The 9,723-nt window shown below is 38.9% G+C and overlaps 1 protein-coding gene across 1 annotated transcript; it reads left to right on the top strand.

Moving 5' to 3' along the window:
* Positions 1-229: 229 nt before the first annotated feature.
* On the top strand, positions 230-8,121 carry LOC139549014 (zinc finger protein 180-like). Its single transcript, XM_071359055.1, has 2 exons — positions 230-765; positions 4,640-8,121. Exons 1-2 carry the CDS (start codon positions 441-443, stop codon positions 5,596-5,598), a joined length of 1,284 nt encoding a protein of 427 aa, XP_071215156.1. The 5' UTR covers positions 230-440; the 3' UTR covers positions 5,599-8,121.
* Positions 8,122-9,723: the final 1,602 nt, after the last annotated feature.

The raw sequence follows: 9,723 nt of genomic DNA, 5'->3' as shown, positions 1-9,723 counted from the left end.
TCTCACTCATTAAACACGAATCAATCAACACATGCTTCTCTTTGAACGACTTAATATAATATTAAACTTTTATGAAATAAATGAAAAATAAACTTTTGGTTCATCAACTGCGTTGCCCACTCCAGTCAGCAGATGGCGATGTGCGTCTTTTAGGTTCAGGCGATGCTGCCAGTGTGACGTATAATCTAGTGGACGGGACGCTTCTTCAACAACAACAGCTTGTCAGACATCTCGTAGCTTTCTAGCAAACATAGCTACAACATTCACCCTCTTTACACTGTTTTGGTGTATATTAGGCGCTGTGTATTAAACACACTTCTGTCGTATGTACTTGTTGGCACATTTAATTATATATTTACGTTGTTTGTCAGCTAGCTGGTTTGCTAAGTTAGCTTAGAACTAGGCTAGTCGCTAACGCTAACTAGCTAACGTCTCCGACCATGAGTTCACCAAGCTACTCTCCTCCTGCTAAAGAAGAGGGGGACTGCTGGACGGAGAAAGAAGCTTTCGTGGAAGAGGAGGCTGTTTCAATACAAAAACAAGTAGAGAGTGAGGCTGTTACCGTGAAAGAAGAAGAGAAAGACGTTTCAGTGAAAGAAGAGGAAGACGCGTTCAGAGTGAAAGAGGAGGAGGTTGTTACAGTAAAAGAGGAGGAAGTTACAGTAAAAGGAGAGGAGGATGCAGTTTTTGGAGTGAAAGGGGAGGAGGGGGAGATGACTGTCACATTGGAGGAAGAAGAGGAGGTTGGAGATCCGTTTAACCCCAGTAAGTACCGTCTCTGTAGTCGTTGAACCAATATGCAGTAAAGGGTTTCTACACTTTAATGTTGTTCTGTAGGAATGGCTGAAGCTACACTGTAACGTGTAGCACATCAAGAGTGGACCATCAACAAAACGTTAACAATTGATCAAATGCATCCAATGACAATGCCTGAAATACTGTAGTCCTCAATATCTCCTATTAGATTCGCCCAATATGTAGTCTTAAAGGGGCAATCAGTAGTTGTTACATCCATTTTTGGACTTACACATTAATGATATGTACCCATTGTTTCTTGAAGAATTCACTTATAAATGCCTCATGAGCTTAGTTCAACTGTCGTACCCCATCAGAACCCAAAATATAAGCTATTTTTACTCCTATGTTTATCAAATGTGTAAACAAACACTGTATATCCTCAACATGATTAATCGATTTATTTGAGTCTCAAGCATTTTCTAAAACATTTAACATTTTCATTTAATTCTTTAAAAAAAAATCTAATTTGGTAACGTAACAAAATGTGTAAAAAGGGAAGTGGTCTGAACTTAATGAATGCACTAGGGCCCTTTCGATTGGTAGAAATGTTATAACGTGTATTTTTCCATATATAGACACGCCCCATGTGTTTTAATTAAATCAACTATATGTACTGAACTGGTCTGATGCTTTAAGCACGCTGTTTGATTAAATAATTAAGACACACAAATGACTCGGGAGCCAGAGATCAAGATAGCCTAACCATCAGAAAAACTTATTCTTCCTTAAAAAAAAACCCTCTTCCTTAGCCTACTCCTCCCGCTGCTGCTGGCCTTCGTAAATTCTGATGTTATGCTCCTATAGTTTCTGGTAATAGACAACACCAGCAGTCGTTATGCTCCTATAGTTTCTGGTAATAGACTACACCAGCAGTCGTTATGCTCCTATAGTTTCTGGTAATAGACTGCACCAGCAGTCGTTATGCTCCTATAGTTTCTGGTAATAGGCTACACCAGCAGTCGTTATGCTCCTATAGTTTCTGGTAATAGGCTACACCAGCAGTCGTTATGCTCCTATAGTTTCTGGTAATAGGCTTTTATTGCCATTGACAACTATGTAAAAATAGACAACATGAAACCAACAAACAAAAACATTTGCAGCCTGCAGGTAGAAAATATCCAGATTAAAAATAAATATCCTATAAATCACATTGGCTGCACATGGCCTGTCAACAACAAACTTGAAACATTCTATCAACTATCAACTGGGTCCTCCGAAACTTGCAACATTGTATAAAATATTCTGGGCCCTCAGTTTCCTGCGCCAGTGAGTTCTGGACAGACACAGCTGTCGTCTATTTGTGCAAAGGATAAGAAGTAATCAGGTATTTTATAACATTTCCACTGGATCAGAGCATTACATTTTTCCCTTTAATGCTGAGTGGTTATCGAAAGGGCGAGAGCTGGAAATAATTTACAAATACTTTGAGCAACTATTGTTATTCGTAATGGATTCTAATAAGACTTTGTTTACCTGCTGTTTGAGGTGAAGAAAAAATTAGTTGGAGAAGCTGAATAATTTTTTGGTTGAGAAGCTCCACAACTCATTAGTGGTGGTGCGTTAAGACAATCTGAAATACTATCAGACATCCCCAATTGGGCACATTTATAGGCCTACATTTGTGCTCAGTCCAGGTTGACTAGTCCTACTTCTATATGTGTAATCAGGTGTGCGTCCTTACTCAACACTGACAGGAGTGTTTTAAACAAAAGAATGAATAAATTGACAAAACTGACGCATCTTGCGGGGTCAGGTCTGGGTGATCTGCCATGGGTCGTTTAATTTAGTATCCGTTTGGGTCGGCATGGGGAATGAATCTATTTCTCCATAGTATGTTGTACGGAAGTTGACCGACTGAAAGGAAGTGTAACTTTGATTATAATTGCTGTTTCCTGAAGGAGGGAAACGAGGTACAACACCTGTTTGGCCCCACCCCTTCCTGGGTCGGTGAAGAGCCGTATTAAATTGAAGGAATAAATCACGCTCATCACCTGTGGAAGACAGGGATTCCAGGAAGGTGTGGATATGATAGTATGTTGTACCTATTTTCCCTCCTTCAGGGAACGGTAGTTATAGTCATAACATGTGGATTTAATAGTATGTTGTACCGAGTTTCCCTCCTTCAGGGAACAGTAGTTATAGTCATAACGTTACGCTTGTCATATGATGAACTTCAACTTAAATACTGGATCTTGCAGTGGGGCTGTTTTTTGTATTCAGATCTCTGAAATGCTCTCTAACTACGTCACATTTAGTGTCTCCTTATGTTACGCTGGGAAAACAGTTTTCAATCATTTCAGAGTTTGCTAAATCCAATGTTTCTAACCGAAAGTCCCCTTAACTTTATTGACAACACCCAAATGGATACTGTCATTAACGTGGTTTTTCAATAATTACACATCATTCTTAATACTGTAGCTGTTTAGTTAGTCACATGTTCAACTATCATCAAGTGATCCAGGAAATCATTTTCTGAATGACAGTCACATGACAAATATCACGGCATGCAACAACAACCAAAGTGCTTCTTCATTCATTACTCTGGTAAAGACAGTTATGCCGTGCTCCACGTTGGATCCAACATCCCTAACAAATTGATGTTTATAATGTTATTGTCTGCTTGATTTACAGTAAGGTCTCGTTAGTCTGTTTGCACACAGAGATACTTAGCTCATAATGTGTAGAGAACTGTTCCTTGATGGATAGGTTATTGTACAACACACAGAGCTATTTTCCCTTATTCAGGACATTTAGAATGACAACACATTACAGAGTAGCCTAGTGGGATTATTCACAAAATTATCTGGTGATCAGGTTATGAAATGTCATGACAAAGACATTTAAGTTTCCATGTTTCACCTGGAATATTAAATGATTTATAGTCCTAGGTCTATCTTGTTGTTAGGTGAAGTTATGGGTCCTACAGTAGGTCTATGTTGTTAGGTGAAGTTATGGGTCCTACAGTAGGTCTATGTTATTGTTAGGTGAAGTTATGGGCCAATTTGTTAAACACTTAATGTACAAACCCTCAGTTTCAGGCTGATGGCAAAGCCTAAGAACATAGCTATAGAGCATTTTACTGGTTGAAGTGTTTTATAAGTATAAAGCAGTTGATTTGCGGCAATAACACAAACATATTAAGCAGGAGATTCAAACGAGCCTTACAGTTATAATCCAAAGTAATGTGAAATGCACTCATATGCAACCGGTAAATGGAGGCTATTTTTGCTGTCAGCCTATGAGAACTCCCCTGAGTTTTCCCCCACGGTGGTGAATTAGTAAATAGACACAGAGCTTAATGTGAGTTTCCTTGAGTAGCACTCCTGATCTTGTGCTGTAATATTCAGAATACATTGTGGAAAACTAAAATCTTTGCTCACCATTTTTGTTCCAGGCAGATATACTACATCCATAACTAGTGGTTTCCTCATTACCAGATATACTACATCCATAACTAGTGGTTTCCTCATTACCAGATATACTACATCCATAACTATCAGTTTTCTCATTAGCAAGGAGGAGTTTCTACAACCAAATTGTATGTGCTTTGCCCTCGTGCCACAATTGTATTAAACACAGAAAGGGGCCTATATTGGAGACCAATCGCCAGTTGTCTGGCTCACTGCTTACAGTTTCAACAACATGAATAACTTATTTCAAGCCTACAGTCATCGATGTTACTACTAAAATATGACTATTCTTCTCTCATTTTAAGACAATTGTCAAATAATTTTAACATTCATTACAGACGTCAATTGTTGTACAACATCATGGCTACGCTGTTGGCATCACCTTTTACAGTGGATCTGTAACCATCTGTCTGACTTTGTTGTTCACACAGGAGAGATACGGAACTATCGTGGATCCTCTGGGGAGCCTCAACAACCTCATGATGCTGACGAGGCAGAGAAGAGTCTCTCCAGATCAGAACTCCTCAAGAAACATCTGCAGAGACCCACAGGGAAGAGATACACCTCATCAGGCATTAAAATTCATCAGAGAACACACACAGCAGAGAAACCTTATAGCTCTGATCAATGTGGGAAGAGTTTTGGTCAATCTGGAGATCTGACAGTGCACCAGAGAATACACACAGGAGAGAAACCATATAGCTGTGATCAATGTGGTAAGAGTTTTACAACTTCTGGCTATCTGACAGTGCACCAGAGAATACACACAGGAGAGAAACCATATAGCTGTGATCAATGTGGGAAGAGTTTTACAACTTCTGGCTATCTGACAGTGCACCAGAGAATACACACAGGAGAGAAACCTTATAGCTGTGGTCAATGTGGGAAGAGTTTTGGTCGATCTGGAGAACTGACAGTGCACCAGAGAATACACACAGGAGAGAAACCCTATAGCTGTGGGCAATGTGGGAAGAGCTTTGTTAAATCTAGCTATCTGACAGTGCACCAGAGAACACACACAGGAGAGAAACCTTATAGCTGTGGGCAATGTGGGAAGAGCTTTGTTAAATCTAGCTATCTGACAGTGCACCAGAGAACACACACAGGAGAGAAACCTTTTAGCTGTGATCAATGTGGGAAGAGTTTTGGTCGATCTGGAGAACTGACAGTGCACCAGAGAATACACACAGGAGAGAAACCCTATAGCTGTGGGCAATGTGGGAAGAGTTTTGGCCAATCTGGAGCGCTGACAGTGCACCAGAGAACACACACAGGAGAGAAATCTTATAGCTGTAATCAATGTGGGAAGAGTTTTACTACTTCTGGCAATCTGACTTTACACCAGAGAACACACCCAGGAGAGAAATCTTATAGCTGTGACCAGAGATAATCTGATTAAATATCTCTGACTAAACATCAGAAAATACATGGAGGAGTTGTTTCATGATATCAATTTAATGATGTCACAATGTAGAATGTTTTAACATTGTAGTAGGAGTATTTTAATGATGTCACAATGTAGAATGTTGTAACATTGTAGTAGGAGTATTCTAATGATGTCACAATGTAGAACCCTAAATGTTTGTCCCCTGTTCTATTGATTTCAACATGATATGGATATTAGCCTCAGGGGGAAAATCCAGGCTCTGAATTGAAAGAGTTACTATTTATGAGATTTAGTAAGTACACATTATTCCCAGATTCCGTGTGGTTTTTGAGCTGCTAGTTTTAACAGGACGTGCAACCTCATCTCCCTCCTGTCACATAAATGATTTTAGCATGATATCGATGAGTTATGACAAATAAGTGTTGCGTTCCTTTGTTTAGCGACCCCTACATTTAAATGCATTCCAACATCACGTACAACCTGATTTCCCCCCTAATTGATATCAGTGATTTATTGCTACTTGTCAAAACAACAGTTTCTTTTCTTTTTTTAAATACAAGTAATATGATTATTGTGGCAGATGTTTGTGTAAATAGCACATGTTATGTTTAGGTTTTCAATTTATCCCAAACTGTTTCTGCATATTGGTTATTGATTTGGACATGTTAAAACTGTGTTTTGACATTGAGGCTATCCCACCTAGCACAATGTAATTGAAAAGTCGTTGAAAATAAGACTATGCAATCAAATATTTTTTTTAACATTTTTTATTATACCATGCCTTACCATTAAGTGAATTATTGACAATACATATTAACAAAGGGGTGTACATTTGGCTTTGGTAATTCATGTTTACAATTCATATAACTTTTAGTAATCATAATTATTTATGCAATCAACTGACAATTTTCGGGTATAAATATATTGACATTGTTGCCCTTCTTTTATAATATCAGGGTTCATTCTCAGATGTGCCAACCCAAATGTACTAGAGCATGACATTGGGGACTGGGCCCCGATCCAACAACATGCCTATCTAGTGAACCCTGAAAAGAGAGAGAAGCTCCACAGTGAGGTGGAAAGTTACTACAGATATTGCAGGAGTTTCCTCTTGAAATCAGACATGTCTGTGGTAAGGACAACTTTGTTGCTGATTGTCTCAAGAATGGGCAGTCAAAAAGATTTGTGTTTTGCGTTTAGCCAGTGAGTTGCCATGGATCACAATTTATTTTGACTGCACGGTTTTCCGTATTGGAGATGAGTTTTGTTTGGGCTCGTTCCAAGGGGACGGGAGTTCTAGAAGCTAGTGAGTTTTAGGAAGACAAAAGTTCTAGAAGCTATTGAGTTTTAGGAAGACGAGAGTTCTAGAAGCTATTGAGTTCTAGGATTCTATAGAATGAAAAAGAAGAAAAAATAATACGATTGTATATTATTATTTAGAAATACGTGTTTTTTCTTGTTTTTAATTGTTGACAGCCAGTAGACACTATGTTTATATTGTAGAAGGTGAAGCATTGTAGTTGATAATAATGTGAAATGGAAGTTGTTTTCTGTTGGTGGTGAGCAAACTTGTCCAACAAAAATATAGGATATATTTGTTGTCTTAAAGGGGAAGGTTTTACAGGCTTTGGTTTTTTGCATTTATGTTTTGAGGTTGGATTTTAACACGTCAGCGTGTACTGATTGGTGTCACCTCGTTAGTCAGTATGTGTTACACCTGTGCTGGCTTGTCCATCTCGTTAGTGGGAAGGTGTTTCACCTGAGCTGGTCCAGGTTCTATTTAAGAGTGTCTGGCCCAGTGCTCCAGTTGTCTTGATAGATGTGGAGAGTCAACACCTTTAGTTGCTCCACCTTTTTGGTTTGCTTCCTGTCTTTAAGTTTGGTGTGGGTTTTTCTTTTGTTTCCCTCATCTTGGGCATATTTAGTGGGTCTCATGGTGGGTGTCTTTTATGTCCCAGTTGTTGTTACTAGTCAACTTTCAGTGGACACTGAGAGCAAAACTGCAACATTATGTTATAATACTTTGATTGGATCAAATGGTTGTTTTATGCAACAGAATAGAGGGTTCTTAGAACTATTGTGTCTGTGTGTTCTACTGAGGATGGGCCTCTGGGAGAAAACACTGACAGGAGATATACAATGTCTTTTGTGTGATTAAAACCTATAGAGACCTTATTCCAGAGCATGAGTTAATGTTTCTGTCTATATGGTACCAGGGAGAGATGACCTCAGGGCCAGACCCTGGTCTCTACACAAAGAGTACTGTTTTTACAGCAGATACTTATAATTCTCAACAGACAGTATCTTTCATACAAATCTTAAACTTGTGACCCGTTCCATACATCTGTTGTTGGTCATGTAGGTTGAAAGGGGTGTATCTTGGCTGTAACATACCTTTGTACTTTTGTATCGTGGCTCTCAACGAATCATCTGGGGGTGATTTGTCGACCAGCCATCATTATCGTAGAACACTCAATTGATTCACTTTATATGTGTGCGTTGTATTGACCTGCTCCCTTATTAATAAGTGAATAAAGATTTAGTTTAAGAATAACTCTGACTTTTGTGATAAGTTTGTCTCATTTGATATGAAAGAAATTAACCACATTTGGGGATGTTAATCTTCACTTGGTGACCGCTCCTGACGACCTGGTAAATGGTGCACCAGGGATCCCTCAAACTTGGGATCTCAGGGAGACCACACTTTGGGAATGGAGCAGATAGACCCACCTTTGATCTGAGAGGCAGCGAGCTGAGTGGATACCACATCTCAAACCTAGTTTAAAAAAGAGGTGAGCAAACCACGCAAAGTGAGTTTTTTAGAAAAGCCTCGTAGGCTCTGAGTGTATATTCGTAGTGTGTATTAATGTGTGAGGGGGGCACCTTGGAGGTGTAAACAGGGCCGAGTCAGGAGGCTCTGAGTGTGTATTCCTGTGTGGAGGTGTGAACAGGGCCCAGTCAGGAGGCTCTGAGTGTGTATTCCAGTGTATTCCTTTATTTTCCCAGTATGAAAAGAGTTGCTAGATTTATTGAATAAACCTTTTTCCATAAAGTTAGTGAACCAAGGTGGCTGACTAGCTGTTGATGTTGAAGAAGCGTCCCGTCCACTAGATTATACGTCACAGTGGCAGAATCACCTGAATGACGCACATCGCCATCTGTTGACTGGAGTTGGTATCGCAGTTGAGAAAATACTTTCAGACAAAAAGCTAAAAAGCGATTGCCTCTAAAAACCAACGACTCCCTTTGAAAACGGGCGATGTGGCATCAGAAACATTTATTGACAAAATGTACTACAAAGTGCAGCTAAATAAGGTGAGTTTTATTAATATATCTAAAAGTAAAGGCTCTTGGAGTATTCTTTAGGGGTTCTTCAAATTGAAACTGGGGGGGAACCCCTTAAAGTTATTCAAAGAACCTTTTGTGGGAACCCCTATAAGTTCCTCAAATAACCTTTTGGGGTTCCTTTTATTAACTCGCCTTCCCTGCACTATAAAAACATATTTTAACAACAATAACAATATTGACTGAAATAATTAATTGTTTATTTAGTGGCACCACAAATGTGAATAAATATTTACAGAACAATTTACCAAACAAAACACATTACAAAATTGCAACATTTCTGCAGACATGTCAGATCATAATAAATAATACATTTACTTTGTATAGTGCTTTTCATGACATTTAAAATATATAAAATAATGATGAACAATAAAAACAACATACATTAAAAATGAATCATAGGTAAACTAACAATATTGTAGACTTGATGCTAAATACAGATTTTTCAGCTTTAGTGTGTATATCGTATCCACTTAGTAATGTTAGGAAGTTTGCCATGTTTATGACCGGCCCTGGTAACTTCACCCCAACTTCTCTTCTCCCCAGAACACAGTAACTTAACAACATAAGTGTTTATCTGACATTTAAGGGAAAATAAAAAAATACAGCCGTAGCAGAGCCCCAAGTCCCATGGGGACGTCCTCGAGGGCGTGGATGTTCTCCCCCATCAAAGGCCAGCGGGATTTCACTCTCATGGTGAAATGGATTTCCGCCGATGTGCAGTAAAGGAGTGAAGAGCGGTGAAATCTGTGTCAACAAAAGTAAGAAAAGATTAAAACACAT

This window comes from Salvelinus alpinus, chromosome 2, assembly GCF_045679555.1.
Source record: "Salvelinus alpinus chromosome 2, SLU_Salpinus.1, whole genome shotgun sequence".
NCBI classification, from domain to species: Eukaryota; Metazoa; Chordata; class Actinopteri; order Salmoniformes; family Salmonidae; genus Salvelinus; species Salvelinus alpinus.
This window is presented reverse-complemented; position numbering and strand designations above follow the sequence as displayed.

Coding starts and splice junctions, on each gene's coding strand:
- LOC139549014 (XM_071359055.1), top strand. CDS start 441: ATGAGTTCACCAAGCTACTCTCCTCCTGCTAAAGAAGAGGGGGACTGC. Junction 766..4,639: donor TGGAGATCCGTTTAACCCCA/GTAAGTACCGTC, acceptor TTGTTCACACAG/GAGAGATACGGAACTATCGT.